Source organism: Procambarus clarkii, chromosome 44 (assembly GCF_040958095.1).
Source record: "Procambarus clarkii isolate CNS0578487 chromosome 44, FALCON_Pclarkii_2.0, whole genome shotgun sequence".
NCBI lineage: Eukaryota > Metazoa > Arthropoda > Malacostraca > Decapoda > Cambaridae > Procambarus > Procambarus clarkii.
In genome coordinates, this window is record NC_091193.1 from 4,843,329 (window position 1) to 4,860,817 (window position 17,489).

General features: G+C 41.9%; 1 protein-coding gene across 1 annotated transcript in view; it reads right to left on the bottom strand.

The window, feature by feature from the left end:
* The window catches only part of LOC123745205 (uncharacterized), a 296,446-nt gene that overhangs the window by 3,271 nt on the left and 275,686 nt on the right, over window positions 1-17,489 (bottom strand). The window contains exons 18-22 of the mRNA XM_069300385.1: window positions 17,175-17,379; window positions 16,581-16,974; window positions 9,360-11,940; window positions 8,781-8,906; window positions 8,422-8,615 (exon numbers count right to left, since the gene is read on the bottom strand). Of these exons, the coding sequence (XP_069156486.1) occupies window positions 8,422-8,615; window positions 8,781-8,906; window positions 9,360-11,940; window positions 16,581-16,974; window positions 17,175-17,379 (3,500 nt within the window). The remainder of the gene's footprint in view (window positions 1-8,421; window positions 8,616-8,780; window positions 8,907-9,359; window positions 11,941-16,580; window positions 16,975-17,174; window positions 17,380-17,489) is intronic.

Here is a 17,489-nt window from a genome sequence, read left to right on the forward strand (position 1 = left end):
CATATGTCAGACCAATCCTGGAGTATGCGGCACCAGCATGGAGTCCATATCTAGTCAAGCATAAGACTAAAATGGAAAAGGTTCAAAGGTTTGCCACCAGACTGGTACCCGAGCTGAGAAGTATGAGCTACGAGGAGAGACTACGGGAATTAAACCTCAGTTCGTTGGAAGACAGAAGAGTTAGGGGGGACATGATCACCACATTCAAGATCCTCAAGGGAATTGACAGGGTTGATAAAGACAGGCTGTTTAACACAAGGGGCACACGCACTAGGGGACACAGGTGGAAACTGAGTGCCCAAATGAGCCACAGAGATATTAGAAAGAACTTTTTTAGTGTCAGAGTGGTTGACAAATGGAATGCATTAGGAAGTGATGTGGTGGAGGCTGACTCCATACACAGTTTCAAGTGTAGATATGATAGAGCCCAATAGGCTCAGGAACCTGTACACCTGTTGACTGACAGTTGAGAGGCGGGACCAAAGAGCCAGAGCTCAACCCCCGCAAGCACAACTAGGTGAGTACAACTAGGTGAGTACACACACACATAGGGGGTCAGACACACACACACACATATCTAGGAGGTAATATCTAGATATAGGAGATCGAAGATCTAAGAAAGATCTAGGAGTTGATATCACACCAAACCTGTCTCCTGAAGCCCACATAAAAAGAATTACATCTGCGGCATATGCGAGGCTGGCTAACATCAGAACAGCCAGCAGGAACTTGCGTAAGGAATCCTTCAGAACCTTGTGTACCACATATGTAAGACCAATCCAAGATTTAAGATATGTAAGACCAAAGGGAGCCGGTCGGCCGAGCGGACAGCACGCTGGACTTGTGATCCTGTGGTCCTGGGTTCGATCCCAGGCGCCGGCGAGAAACATTGGGCAGAGTTTCTTTCACCCTATGCCCCTTTTACCTAGCAGTAAAATAGGTACCTGGGTGTTAGTCAGCTGTCACGGGCTGTTTCCTGGGGGTGGAGGCCTGGTCGAGGATCGGGCCGCGGGGACACTAAAGCCCTGAAATCATCTCAAGATAATCTCAAGGAATCCTTGAGTATGCGGCCCCAGCATGGAGCCCGTACCTGTCAAGCACAAGACGAAGCTGGAAAAAGTTTAGTGGTATGCCACTAGACTAGTCCCAGAACTAAGAGGCATGAGTTACGAAGAAAGGCTGCGAGAAATGCACCTCACGACACTGGAAGACCGAAGAGTAAGAGGAGACATGAGCACTACTTACAAAATTCTCAGAGGAATTGGCAGGATAGATAATGATAAACTGTTTAACACGGGTGGTACGCGAACAAGGGGACACAGGTAGAGACTGAGCACCCAAATGAGCCACAGGGACGCTAGAAAGAATTAGTAGTTAACAGGTGGAATGCATTAGGCAGTGATGTGGTGGCGGCTGACTCCATACACAGTTTCAAATGCAGATATGATAGAGCCCAATAGGCTCAGGAATCTGTGCACCAGTTGATTGACAGTTGAGAGGCGGGACCAAAGAGCCAAAGCTCAACCCCCGCAAGCACAATTAGATGAGTACAGGAGTGAGAGACACACACACATACAGGGGCCTCGCGGGTGAGTGGACAGCGCTCAGGAGTTGAAGTCTTAAAGGCCTGGGCTCGATTCCCGGCCGAGGCGGAAACAAATGGGCACTTTCTTTCACCCTGATGTCATGTTCACCTAGCAGTAAATAGGAACCTGGGAGTTTAGGAACTGTTTCCTTGGGAAGTGTGTTTGAGTGTTAGAGGAAGGAGGAGGAGGAACACTACTAGCATGGGGACACCTGAAGGAGGAACACTACTAGCATGGGGACACCTGAAGGAGGAACACTACTAGCATGGGGACACCTGAAGGAGGAACACTACTAGCATGGGGACACCTGAAGGAGGAACACTACTAGCATGGGGACACCTGAAGGAGGAGGAGGAACACTACTAGCATGGGGACACCTGAAGGAGGAGGAGGAACACTACTAGCATGGGGACACCTGAAGGAGGAGGAGGAACACTACTAGCATGGGGACACCTGAAGGAGGAACACTACTAGCATGGGGACACCTGAAGGAGGAGGAACACTACTAGCATGGGACACCTGAAGGAGAAGGAGGAACACTACTAGCATGGGGACACCTGAAGGAGGAGGAGGAACACTACTAGCATGGGGACACCTGAAGGAGGAGGAGGAGGAACACTACTAGCATGGGGCCTCCTGAAGGAGGAACACTACTAGCATGGGGACACCTGAAGGAGGAGGAACACTACTAGCATGGGACACCTGAAGGAGAAGGAGGAACACTACTAGCATGGGGACACCTGAAGGAGGAGGAACACTACTAGCATGGGACACCTGAAGGAGAAGGAGGAACACTACTAGCATGGGGACACCTGAAGGAGGAGGAGGAACACTACTAGCATGGGAACACCTGAAGGAGGAGGAGGAACACTACTAGCATGGGGACACCTGAAGGAGGAGGAGGAGGAACACTACTAGCATGGGGCCTCCTGAAGGAGGAGGAGGAACACTACTAGCATGGTGTAACGGTACAAACCTTAACCTTACTCTTCCTGGTTAATGCTGGCCGTTAATTAACGGTACTCTTGTACACCGTTTTATTCCTTATTGTAACCTCTAGTCCAGTGATGCCTTATAACCTTGGTGGTGGATCACCAAGGCGCAACAAAACAAGGACACTGTACCTTTCAGCTACAAGGAAACTCACTGAAGAGACTTAAACGCTGCCACCACCTATCCCGAGAGTTTCTGTAATTACGCTAATTGACTCCTGGAAAGGACCAGTCAATCGAAAAATAAATCCAGAATGTGGATTCCCAAATAATGGAAAGGAGGGATGAATTTACTTTGAAATGTGGTTTAACTAATTTACCAAAGGAGAACATATTGACTCAATAAGGCTGCTTACAGGAAGCATAGAACACATAGGAGCGTGAATTCAACAATAAAGATATATATATCAAATTAGGGAATATTGACTAAACAATAGAAATCACTTCAATAATTATTTATGACACATAGTAATAACTGAATACTCCCAAAAACTGAAATGTCCCTATCTTAGGCAATGGTTATGAATTTAATAATTACTGCACTGAACTTCAAAATAACAACTCTATCTGAATATCCTCATCTCCCGGCCGAGACGTCACACACAACTCCCGGCCGAGACGTCACACACAACTCCCGGCCGAGACGTCACACACAACTCCCGGCCGAGACGTCACACAACTCCCGGCCACATCTAGCAGTGTCCTACTGGGGACACCTGAAGGAGGGGGAGGAAAGTAGTGGGATGTAAGGCTCAGTAAGTAATTTCTGTTTTTGGTTGGCCCCAGAAAATGAAAATCTCAGCGAATGCTTTTTGTTTCCCTGGAAAATGGGCATCTTAGCAGTGACTTTTAGATTTTTTGCCCCAGTTTAGGATATGTTTTCAAATGTTTTTCGCATTTGAAAAACCCACCAAAACTCTGACTAAAATTAGTCAGAGTTTTAGTTTTAGGAAAATATTTCAGAGATAATATGATCGTAGGAGTTTTTTTCAACAGTACTCGCTGTGGTGTTAAAGGATTCTTATGGGAGAAATTCAGGACAAAAATACTCGCTGCGGTCTTAAAGGATTCTTATGGGGTAAATTCAAATTTTATCAGTCCATTTCAAGACAGGATTTTTTCAGAGATCAGTTTAAAACATAAATTTATCAGTTCAATTTAAGACCGAAATTTTTTAGAGATCAGTTTAAGACCGAAAATCTTCAGTCCAGTTTAAGACCGAAATTTGTCAGAGACCAGTTTAAGACCGATTTTTTCAGAGACCAATCTAAGGCCGAATTTTTTCAAAGTCCAGTTTAAGATTGAAATATGTCAGAAATCAGTTTGACCAAATTTTTTTCAGAGACAAGTTTAAGACCAAATTTTTTCAGAGTTTTAATCCTCGCTGCAGTATTAAAGAGCTTATGAGGAGAAAAATAAACTCTGCGGACTTAAGTAGATATTTTTAAAAAGCTCATTCCATGTTAATTCTTGGACCCAGCTGTATTTCTTATTCAGTTTTACTTACACCTGCAGTCTCAAAAAAATGTCATGGAGAAATATAAACTCTAGAAACTTGAGTTCCTGTTTTAAAAAGTAAATCACAGTATCAGAAGTTAGTTCTGGAATCCCGCTCTATTCCATTATAAGTGCAGCTTTACTACTAGTAGCCCAATTTAAAACAGTCTTCGAACATAGTAAGAAAAGAGAATAGTGTTACTGAGCTCCAGCTCTTGTTCCCATCTTAGTTAACTATTACAACTTCACTAATAATATATCAATTCTCCCTGAGATTTAAACCTACTATGTTTCGGATGCAGAAAATCAGATAAAGTTGGTAACCGAGTTCTAGCTCCTGTCCCCCACCTTAGTCCCCTCTCATATCTTCGTTAATAATTTCGACCAATTTCCCTGATATTTAAAACATAGTTATTTCAGACACAGTAAAATAGATCAAAGCAACTACTGAGCTCCAGCTCTTGTTCTCCGACTTACTTTACTCCCATAACTCCGTTATTAATTGATCAAGTTCCATGAAATTTAAATCAGCTGTATTTCAGACATAGTAAAATACAACAGTTTAGTTACCGAGCTCCAGCTCCTGTCTCCACCTTAGTCCCACTCACAACTCCGCTGTTATCCAATCAATTGCCTTGATATTTAAAACGTAGCTATTTCAGATGTAGTAAATATAAGTTAAACACAGTTACCGAACTCCAGCTCTTGTCCCCCCGCCTTAGTTCGCTCCTGTAAGTTAATTATTATCAATCTAAATCCCCTGAGATTTAAAAACTACTACATTTCAGATCCTGTAAAATATATCAAACGCAATTACCAAGTTCCAACTTCTGTCCTCCACCTTAGTTCAACTTTCATTAAACTTAGTATTTCAGATCAGACCCTTCTCCAGTCTATCACCTTATCAAAGTACAGCTAACCTCACCTTCAATACTCTTGTTTACTTACCTGTGTAAATAATCACTCACCTGTTAATTATCACATGGTCATAACACACACCTTATCGCCCCTCCATGCCCCCACCATGCCTAACTTAGTTTATGTAACTTAGTTTATGTAAGTTACATTGGGTGGGGGAGGTTAGGTAAGTTACATTAGGATAGGTTAACTCAGGTAAGTTAGATTAGGTAAGCATGGGCAAGTTGGGTTGGGTAGATAAGTTATGATTAGGGTAGGCTAGTACAGGTAAGTCAGGTTAGGTAGGGTTGTGCAGTGTTGTTCAGAGAACAGTTTTAAGATAAAGTGGCTAAAAATATATATTTTATCAGAATAGTTAATAAATGGAAAATGTAAGTTTGTTACAAAAAGTTGTACTAGATACTTAAAGAATTGTGTTTTTGAGACAGAGTTATTATAAACGGAGATATGAAACATAGTAAAATGTAGATAACATGCTGGTCATAGTATCTTTGTATTAAGTTGCTAGAACGTTTTACTTATTTTTTACATGACGGAAAAAAATATTAGTACAAAAAGCTATACATGTTTAGTTTGATATAATACTTAAAGTTGTTTTACGACTACATAATGCTGTGTATAAGTAAGTTTAGTACAAACTTTAGTTTACACATGTTACAGAAGAGAAGTTATTGACTATTTATTTATTGAATGAAGAACAATGTTTATTACTGAGTGTTATTTAATTCTTGAAGAGTAATCTTGATGTTTAAGAGATTATCTTAGATGACCCTGAGAATAGCACTGATGGATCCGAGATTAACTTTAAGGTCTCTGAGATTATCTTTGATGGGTCTGGGAGTATTCTTTTATGTCTTTGAGGGTGTTATTGATATCTTTATGAGTATCTTTTGTATATTTTTCGTACTTAACGAATTATAATGTTAGATATGAATAGTGTTGAAAGTTTCCTTTGGCTATTTTCAGTTGAGAGAAGAGTTATTCTGGTTAAAAATTATGAAAAGATGATGAAAGTGACTATTTTCAGTTTACTCCTGAATTATTTTATTTAAGAAAGGGCAAAAAAGAATGTCTTGGTAAATTGGTTTCTTATAAAAGTGCAAATATATTTAAAAACAGTTTCGGTCCAGGACGGACCGAAACGTCGTCGTCCCTTCAACTTCTAGTGTGTGGTCTGGTCATCCTACTTCAGCCACGTTATTGTGACTCATCGCCTGCATATTTAAAAACAATTCTGGTAAGAAATAATAAGTTGATAAAGAATTACTTTGATATAATTGATTGCAAGTAAACGTCGGTAGATGACTAAAGAAATTGTAACGAAATATTTGAAGCAAAAATAAATTTAGCTTTATTTGTTGGGGAAGAGTAATGCTGTTGATAATATCTGACGAGGAACTAGCTACTGAATGACAGAAACCAATGTATGTTTGATTTTAAAGAACATGTAAGAGAATGCAATGAACACAGTGAACATGCAGGGGGAATATGAATTGAACTTGCAGAGAACGTGAAAATATGAAGATAATGTATAGTGTATACAAAGAATGAACAACCAACTTGTGAAGAACATTCTGAGAATAGGTATAAGAACATGGCAAAGAACACAGAGAACATGAGGGGAATTTGTAGAGAACATGAAAGAGAATGCGATAAACACAGTGAATATGCAGGAAATTTGAATAATGTGTAACAAGTTGTAAGGAGAACATGCTGTGAACATTTGCAGAACATGAAGAGAACATGAAATTATGGAATGACTATGAAGGGGAGCTGGTGGTTAGAGGGGAAGATAAGGGAGGGGAGGGGCGATAAGGTGTGTGTTATGACCATGTGATAATTAACAAATGAGTAATTATTAACACAGGTAAGTAAACAAGAGTATTGAAGGTGAGGTTATCTGTACTTTGATAAGGTAATAGACTGGGGAAGGGTCTTTATCTGAAATACCAAGTTTAATGAAAGTTGAACTAAGGTGGAGGACAGAACTTGGAACTTGGTAATTGCTTTTGATTTATTTTACAGGACCTGAAATGTAGTGTTTTTTTATATCTCAAGAGATTTGTACTGATAATAATTAACTTACAGGAGCAAACCAAGGCGGGGGACAGGAGTTGGACCTCAGAAACTAAATTTTTGTATTTTACTATCTTTGAAATACAGTGGTTATAATTTTCAGGGAACCTAATCGGTTAATAACGGAGTTGTATGAGTGAAGTAAGGCGGGGGTTAAGAGCTGGAGGTCGGTAATTTCTTTGAAGTATTTGACTATATCTGAAATACCTTCGTTATAAGTCTCAGGGAAATTTATCAAGTATTATCGAGGAGATGAGAGGGGGCTTAGGTGGGGGACAGGAGCTAGAACTCGATTACTGACTTGATCTGATTTTCTGCATCCGAAATATAGCGGATTTAAGTCTCAGGGGATTTATTAATTTCAGGTAATAATTGATTACAGGTAATTTGATTAACGAAGTTGTAATAGTAAACTAAAAAGGGGCACAAGAGCTGGAGCTCAGTAACACTATTTTCTTACAACCAAGTATAACTGTTTTAAATTGGGCTACTAGTAGCAAAACTACACTTATAATAGTATTGAGCTGGATCCAAGAACTAACTTCTGATACTGTTATTTACTTTTTAAAACAGTATCTTAAGTCCGTAGAGTTTATTTTTCCCCATAAGATTTCTTTAAGACTGCAGGTGTAAGTAAAACTCTGAAAAATAAGTACAACTAGGTCCAAGAACTAACATGGAATGGACTTTTTAATAATATCTGCTTTAGTCTGCGGAGTTTATTTGTCTCTGATGAACTCTTTAATACTGCAGTGAGGAATAAAACTCCCGGTCTTAAACTGGTCTGTGACAAATTTAGGTCTTAAACTGATCTCTTGACAAAATTCGGTCTTAAACTGGTCTCTGAAAAAATTCGGTCTTAAATTGGTCTCTGATTTTTTTTTCTTAAACTGGACTGAAATTTTTTTAACCCCCCCCCCATACAAAACTTTTAAGACCACAACGAGTACTTTTGCCATGAATTTCTCCCATAAGAACTCTTTTACACCAGAGGGAGCACTTTTGAAGAAAAACTCCTATGATCGTATTATCTCTGAAATATTTCCCCTAATGGTTACTTTCCAGTGGTACGTACACACATTCACACACTCTGACTAATTTTGAAAAAAAACATTTGAAAACATATCATAACTGGGGCAAAAAAAATAAACGTTATGGCTAAGATGTCTATTATCTGAACCAAACCAAAAGTCACCACTAAGATGTCCATTTTCTGGGATAAACAAAAAGTACACGCTAAGATGTCCATATTCAAACAAAAAGTTCTTGCTAAACCTTACATCCCACTAGCCACTACCAGCGTGGGGACACCTGAAGGAGGGAGAGGAACACTACTAGAGTGGGACACTCACTTCGTACAGAGGCTCCAGGGGCCCTCGACCCAGGTGACGCAGGACTGCAGTTCACAAGGCTGCACCTCGAGCGGTCTGGTGTCCGAGAGACACCGAGCGCCACCGACGCACTTTACTGACCGCACTCGCTCCCCGAGGTCACATGATGAGGAACACTCGCCCCACGCACCCACCACCCACTCCCCACACACCTCCTGCAGGAGACACCTCACAAATTATCACAACTCAGAGGGATAAATATTAATGGTTATAAAATCATGATATAAAAAACACACAGAATTATTTAATTTTCAGGATGGCCATGAAACGCCTTATAAAAGTCCTCAAATATAAGTGAATTGATACAGCTTGACACTGACTGTGTTGCAAGGTTGCAGGTTTGCAGGAGGGATGCTGCACAGTTGTGGATCGACGAGGCTGTTGCTTGCGCGCTCCAGACATCTGATGCTCCGCCGCTGTACACCACCGCCACACTCCGCGCTGCACTGCATGTACACACATACACACACACGTCAGTTTGTGTACACACACACACACACACACACACACACACAAACTGCTTAATATACAACAAAATAACAGAAGAGGTCACATTCACATACAGCAAGAAGCAAAACCCAACTTAGTTGCATATACTTACTGGGTTGTTTTTATAGGTGTCTCAAGCACCTTAATACAACAACTCTTTCACTGATGTGGTTAATAGGCAATAATAATTTACTATATAATGTGTAATTTTGTGATATATTCAACCTAAAGCTATTAGAGGAACCAAGCTTTCTAAAGTAAAATGTGCCTCTTATTAGGAACACACACACACACACACACACACACACACACACACACACACACACACACACACACACACACACACATACAAGGTAGCTTGTATACATGGCCTTAGAGACCAACTTTAACATGATATGGATTATTCTTACCTGTGACCAGAGGCTGGCGTCCCACTCGTAGTCCGGGACGATGTAGTCCAAGCTGGTATCCACTGAGGTCTTGCTGGCGGCCTTTTTCGCTGCTTGCTCTTCAGCCAGCTCGTACAGGACGTCGACAGCCTTGGCTCCGCTATGGAGGAGGACCTTCTTTCTGGTCTTCTTCCCTTCACTCTTCGGAGGAAGTTCAACAATCTCAATCACCTCAAAATCATCGACATTGATTTTATCCTCGATGATTCCATCCGGTCGTTGATCGTCATCTTCTTTGACAGGTTCTTCCACCTCTGTGAGCTGCTCTCTCGCGGAAGGTTCCTCTGTGGAAAGTAAGCCTTCACTTGGTCCTAGTGTCCCACCCAAAGACGTAGTCGAAGTTGATATTGTAGCTCGGGTACCATGGGGCGACTGGGGATCTCTCTTCGTTTCCTCATCAGACAACTTGTTCTCTGACGAAGAGATGTCATTTATGGCCATTTCATCCTTCAGCTTAGAGTTAACGTCAACTTCATTGAAAGTTTCAAGAACTTGGACATTTTCATGATCAATTTCTGGATGACTTTCTGATATAGTGTAACTCAACGTATCCTGAGTCTTGGTGCCTTCCGACGAGGCTTCAATTGTTATTGTATTATCGTTCTGATTATCTTCTGTATCATTTCCATTACTAGTAGACTTAATATTTTTCATGGCAGCACCTGTTGTATTTCTGCTTTGAACTTCTTTATTGTCCTGTTGGTCATCTTGTACTCTGTCTTCAAAACTTGATTCGTTCTTTGGGAAAGTATCCTTCTCGGATAAGTTCGTTTGAAGCAGCGGAACCATCTCTCTGGTCAAGACTGGGGTCTCGGACTCGGCTTTTGTGGGCGTCTCAGGGATACTGAAGTTTCTGACCGTTAAAGTGGTGGAGAAAGGCACAGTGGTTGAAGGAGTCCCTGTAGTAGTCTCTGATTGTGTCTTCTCTGTCAAATTCGGTGAAGAAACTCCAATGGCTGAAGTGGTCTTTTCTATGCTTGTTTCTTCCACAAGATGAACTGAAGGCATCGTCGGTGCTGCATTCACAACATTGCCTGAGGAGACTGTGGTTTCTTCATCCCATGTGGTCAATTGTGTCGTGGTTGGTTTTGGGGTGGTAGCTGCTACCTCAGCTATTGTGGTCCTTGATGCTGTTGTGGTTGATTCTGGGGTTGTAGGCCAGATGATAGACGACGCTGTGGTAGAATCAGCTGTGATTTTTGGTGTAAACAGAGGTGGATCAGCTGCAGCTGAATCAGCGGTGTTGCTGCTCTTGTAGGACTTGGGTGTGGTAGAAACAGTGAGGATGGAATGGCTGTTGTGAATTGTAGAGTTAGTAAGGACATAGGTTGTGGTGGGGATAGCAGGGAGCGTTGAGGTGTGTGGTGTGGTGAAGATGGTGGGGGGAGAACTACCTCGAGTACCGGCGGAGTACACACCACCCGAAATGCTGCCAGTTGTGGTGAAGGCGTCAGCTGAAGTACTCATCGTAGCAGCTGTGGTGGTGTTGGCGGCAATGGTCGCCGTAGGAGCAGTGATGAAGGTGTCAGATGTAGTGGTTGTCGGAGCTGATGTGGTGGAGGTGTCAGCTGCAGTGGTCATTATAGGTGTGGTGGAGGTGTCAGCTGCAGTGGTCATTATAGGTGTGGTGGAGGTGTCAGCTGCAGTGGTCATTATAGGTGTGGTGGAGGTGTCAGCTGCAGTGGTCATTATAGGTGTGGTGGAGGTGTCAGCTGCAGTGGTCATTATAGGTGTGGTGGAGGTGTCAGCTGCAGTGGTCATTATAGGTGTGGTGGAGGTGTCAGCTGCAGTGGTCATTACAGGTGTGGTGGAGGTGTCAGCTGCAGTGGTCATTATAGGTGTGGTGGAGGTGTCAGCTGCAGTGGTCATTATAGGTGTGGTGGAGGTGTCAGCTGCAGTGTTCATTATAGGTGTTGTGGAGGTGTCAGCTGCAGTGGTAGTCACAGGTGGAGTGGAGGTGTCAGCTGCAGGGGTCGTTGAAGCAGGTGTAGTGGAGGTGTCAGCTGCAGGGGTCGTCGAAGCAGGTGTAGTGGAGGTGTCAGCTGCAGGGGTCGTCGAAGCAGGAGTGGTGGAGGTGTCAGCTGCAGGGGTCGTCGAAGCAGGTGTAGTGGAGGTGTCAGCTGCAGGGGTCGTCGAAGCAGGGGTGGTGGAGGTGTCAGCTGCAGGGGTCGTCGAAGGTGAAGTGGTGGTGTTAGCTGCAGGGGTCGTCGAAGCAGGTGTAGTGAAGGTGTCAGCTGCAGGGGTCGTCGAAGCAGGAGTGATGGAGGTGTCAGCTGCAGGAGTCGTCGAAGCAGGTGTAGTGGAGGTGTCAGCTGCAGGGGTCGTCGAAGCAGGTGTAGTGGAGGTGTCAGCTGCAGGGGTCGTCGAAACAGGTGTAGTGGATGTGTCAGCTACAGGGGTCGTCGAAGGTGTAGTGGAGGTGTCAGCTACAGGGGTCGTCGAAGCAGGAGAGGTGGAGGTGTCAGCTGCAGGGGTCGTCGAAGCACGGGTGGTGGAGGTGTCAGCTGCAGGGGTCCAATAGTTTTGAATGAGGTGAACAAAACTTTCAACACAAGACAGACACGAAACAATGGGTATAAATAGGGTAAATTAAAGGGAAGAATGGAAGTAACTGCAAAGGGCCTATTGGCCCTTATTTCTTGCTGCTTCTATATTGGTGCGGAGTCTTGAAGTGGTAGAATATAGTTGTGCATTAATTGGCAGTTGATTGCTGGTGTTGACTTCTTGATGTGTAGTGCCTCGCAGATGTCAAGCCGCCTTCTATCGCTGTATCTATTGATGATTTCTGTGGTGTTTGTTAAGATTTCTCTGGTGATGGTCTGGTTGTGGGAAGAGATTTTATGTTCCTTAATGGAGCCCTGTTGCTTATGCATCGTTAATCGCCTGGAATGAGATGTTGTTGTCTTGCCTATATACTGACTTCTTTGAGGCTTACAATCCCCAAGTGGGCATTTGAAGGCATAGACGACATTGGTCTCTTTAAAAGCGTTCCCTTTGTGTCTGGAGAGTTTCTCATGAGTAGGTTGACGGTTTTTTTGGTTTTATAGTAAATCGTCAATTGTATCGATATATATATAAATATATATATATATATATATATATATATATATATATATATATATATACATATATATATATATATATATATATATGTCGTACCTAGTAGCCAGAACGCACTTCTCGGCCTACTATACAAGGCCCGATTTGCCTAATAAGCCAAGTTTTCATGAATTAATTGTTTTTCGACTACCTAACCTACCTAACCTAACCTAACTTTTTCGGCTACCATACTTAACCTAACCTATAGAGATAGGTTAAGTTAGATTGGGTAGGGGTGGTTAGGTTCGGTCATATACCGACGATAATTTTAACTCCAATAAAAAAAAATGACCTCATACATAATGAAATGGGTAGCTTTATCATTTCATAAGAAAAAAATTCGAGAAAATATATTAATTCATGAAAACTTGGCTTATTAGGCAAATCGGGCCTTGCATTGTAGGCTGAGAAGTGCGTTCTGGCTACTAGGTACGATATATATATATATATATATATATATATATATATATATATATATATATATATATATAGATATATATATATATATATATGTCGTACCTAGTAGCCAGAACGCACTTCTCAGCCTACTATGCAAGGCCCGATTTGCCTAATAAGCCAAGTTTTCATGAATTAATTGTTTTTCGACTACCTAACCTACCTAACCTAACCTAACCTAACTTTTTCGGCTACCTAACCTAACCTAACCAATAAAGATAGGTTAGGTTAGGTTAGGTAGGGTTGGTTAGGTTCGGTCATATATCTACGTTAATTTTAACTCCAATAAAAACAAATTGACCTCATACATAATGAAATGGGTGGCTTTATCATTTCATAAGAAAAAAATTAGAGAAAATATATTAATTCAGGAAAACTTGGCTTATTAGGTAAATCGAGCCTTGCATAGTAGGCTGAGAAGTGCGTTCTGGCCACTAGGTACGACATATATATATATATATATATATATATATATATATATAAACTCACACCCCAGAAGTGACTCGAACCCTGTAGGCACCCTGTAGTTACCAGTTGCGTTGCTTCTGGGAGTATGGGTTCGAGTCACTTCTGGGGTGTGAGTTTTCATTCGCATATAGTCCTGGGGACCATTCAGGCTTGTTTCGCATTTGTGTTCCTCACGTGTGCCCCAAAGAATGAGGTGATTTGGTGAAATGCTATGCCCAAGATTACCATCCGAGTTGCCGTCGGGGAAGTGGCTCAAATAGCCTCGGCTATCACTTCCTTTTGACGGCCGTGATGGTCAAGCGGATTAAGGCGGCCTGTAGTTACCAGTTGCGTTGCTTCTGGGAGTATGGGTTCGAGTCACTTCTGGGGTGTGAGTTTTCATTCGCATATAGTCCTGGGGACCATTCAGGCTTGTTCGCATTTGTGTTCCTCACGTGTGCCCCAAAGAATGAGGTGATTTGGTGAAATGCTATGCCCAAGATTACCATCCGAGTTGCCGTCGGGGAAGTGGCTCAAATAGCCTCGGCTATCACTTCCTTTTGACGGCCGTGATGGTCAAGCGGATTAAGGCGCCCTGTAGTTACCAGTTGCGTTGCTTCTGGGAGTATGGGTTCGAGTCACTTCTGGGGTGTGAGTTTTCATTCGCATATAGTCCTGGGGACCATTCAGGCTTGTTCGCATTTGTGTTCCTCACGTGTGCCCCAAAGAATGAGGTGATTTGGTGAAATGCTATGCCCAAGATTACCATCCGAGTTGCCGTCGGGGAAGTGGCTCAAATAGCCTCGGCTATCACTTCCTTTTGACGGCCGTGATGGTCAAGCGGATTAAGGCGCCCTGTAGTTAGTAGCCCATTCAGGCTTGTTCGCATATATATATATATATATATATATATATATATATATATATATATATATATATATATATATATATATATATATATATATATATATATATATATATATATATATATGTCGTACCTAGTAGCCAGAACGCACTTCTCGGCCTACTATTCAAGGCCCGATTTGCCTAATAAGCCAAGTTTTCATGAAATAATTGTTTTTCGACTACCTAACCTACCTAACCTAACCTAACCTAACTTTTTCGGCTACCTAACCAAACCTAACCTATAAAGATAGGTTAGGTTAGGTTAGGTAAGGTTGGTTAGGTTCGGTCATATATCTACGTTAATTTTAACTCCAATTAAAAAAAATTGACCTCATACATAATGAAATGGGTAGCTTTATCATTTCATAAGAAAAAAATTAGAGAAAATATATTAATTCATGAAAACTTGGCTTATTAGGCAAATCGGGCCTTGCATAGTAGGCTGAGAAGTGCGTTCTGCCTACTAGGTACGACATATATATATATATATATATATATATATATATATATATATATATATATATATATATATATATATATATATATATATATATATATATATATATATATGTCGTACCTAGTAGCCAGAACACACTTCTCAGTCTACTATGCAAGGCCCGATTTGCCTAATAAGCCAAGTTTTCCTGAATTAATATATTTTCTCTAATTTTTTTCTTATGAAATGATAAAGCTACCCATTTCATTATGTATGTGGTCAATTTTTTTTATTGGAGTTAAAATTAACGTAGATATATGAGCGAACCTAACCAACCCTACCTAACCTAACCTAACCTATCTTTATAGGTTAGGTTAGGTTAGGTAGCCGAAAATGTTAGGTTAGGTTAGGTTAGGTAGGTTAGGTAGTCGAAAAACCATTAATTCATGAAAACTTGGCTTATTAGGCAAATCGGGCCTTGCATAGTAGGCTGAGAAGTGCGTTCTGGCTACTAGGTACGACATATATATATATATATATATATATATATATATATATATATATATATATATATATATATATATATATATATATATATTGTTCTCATTCTAAGTATTAGTAGTGATAAGCATTACTTACTGTAGCCCCCACTGGTCTGCACTCGATCCTCACGGTGCCACTGTTCACCATGAGAGTCTCTCAGTCTCTCTCTGGCTGGCCTCGTAGCCTAAAGACGAGTGAGAACACGATCATTTCACTTGATCATGTGCCCGTCCCGACAGAGGGCACTACCGCGCACTATAGGTCACCAACTGGTGTTTACCGTGTTCAGTAACACCTCAGTGGAATAGTAGTAATATAGTAGTGCCCCCAGGGAATACTAATCAATTTGGTAACAGGTAAGTATATGTTTAAATCACTCTTTGATAGTCTCAATAGCAACAAGGTAATGGAGGGTTGACACAAACACGGCGGTGGTTTTGTAGTTTACTTAAAAGATCAAAGAATCATAACACTGCATCAACAACATGGCAAAGGAATAAATGAGCAGCCTTCCTCTCCATCTCTCCATAATTCTGGAACACTCCGGGAACGGCAACACTCCCAGTTGACGTGCGTTCCCCAACCCGTTCTCGCAAATTCGTAAAGTCAATATTGACTTATTAACTATGTGCATAAGTGATATACTAAACATAATAGATACCCTTAAAAAGATTCATAGAAAACACCGACCTTACCTAACCTTGTTAGTATCTTAAGATAAGCATCTTATTGCTTTGTAATTACAATTATTACTTAACCTATACCTATTATAGGTTAGGTAATAATTGTAATTACGAAACAATAAGATGCTTATCTTAACATACTAAGTAGGTTAGGTAAGGTCGGTGTTTCCTATGAAGCTTTTCAAGGGAAACTATTATGTTAAGTATGTCACCTATGCACATATTTAATAAGTCAATATTGACTTATTAAATTTGCGAGAACGGGTTGGCGCGGAAACGTAGGAGTCGGCGCCATCTTGGCGTCCAAAAGGACCTAAACCACTGGCCAAAACACTCTTCTTATTTAATTTCTCTCTTATGCGAGAACACCTCATGCTCCCACATATGTCAAATTGTTCTCTGGAAGGCAGAGAACGTTCGGGTAAAGTAGATATGACTCTTACAGCTGGCGAGGGAGAAATAAAAGAGGGGAGGGAACACCGTCACATACCCCTCCCCTTAAAATTAGTCATATCGGTTTAGTGTACTCGAGACAGGGCATCCGCTACCACGTTGTCCTTCCCTCTGATGTGCTTAATTTCTAACCAGTATTCTTGTAGTAGTAATGCCCACCTTGTCAGCCTCTGGTTGGAGTTTCTCATCTTGTACAGGAAGGTCAGAGGGTTGTGATCTGTTAAAACGAGAACAGGCCTCGCCCCTCCCATGTACACGTCGAAGTGCTTTAGGGCCATTACTGAAGCCAAAGCCTCCTTTTCGACGGTATTATAGGCACGCTGGTACTTCACGAATTTCTTGGAGTAAAATGCGACAGGCCTATGTACCTCGCTCCTTTCCTGTGCCAACATGGCTCCTATCCCTACATCACTGGCATCTACGTACAGAATGAACCTGGCTGTAAAATCTGGGGATATCAACACTGGGGCCTCAATCAACAGGTTCTTCGTCTTCTCGAAAGACTCCTGGCAGGCCTCTCCCAACTTCCATCGTGTATTCTTAGAGAGTAATCCTGTCAGAGGATGCACTATCGTGGAAAAGTTCTTACAGAAACCACGATAGTATCCAATCATCCCAAGATACCTTAGCAATTCCTCCCGTGTCCTGGGTATTGGGTACTCTCTAATAGCTGATACCTTGTTGTCACAGGGGTAACCTCTCCTTGACCGATGACGAAGCCTAGGTACTCTAGATGGGCCTTCCCAAACTCACTCTTGGCTAGGTTCACGGTCAGGTTAGCATCTTCCAGCCTCCTGAACAGCTCCCTGAGTCGCTCTAGGTGTGTCTCCCAATCGTCGGAGTACACTACTATATCGTCAATGTACACAGTGCAGCTTTCGGCTCCCCTCAGCAACTCGTTCATCATACGTTGAAAACAACTCCCGCTGTTCTTCATCCCGAAGGGCAACACTTTATACTGATACAGCCCATCCGGTGTTACAAAAGCTGATATCTTTCAAGCCTCGGGAGTTAACGAGATTTGGTAGTACCCCTTGAGCAGGTCGACCTTGGACACATATCTGGCAC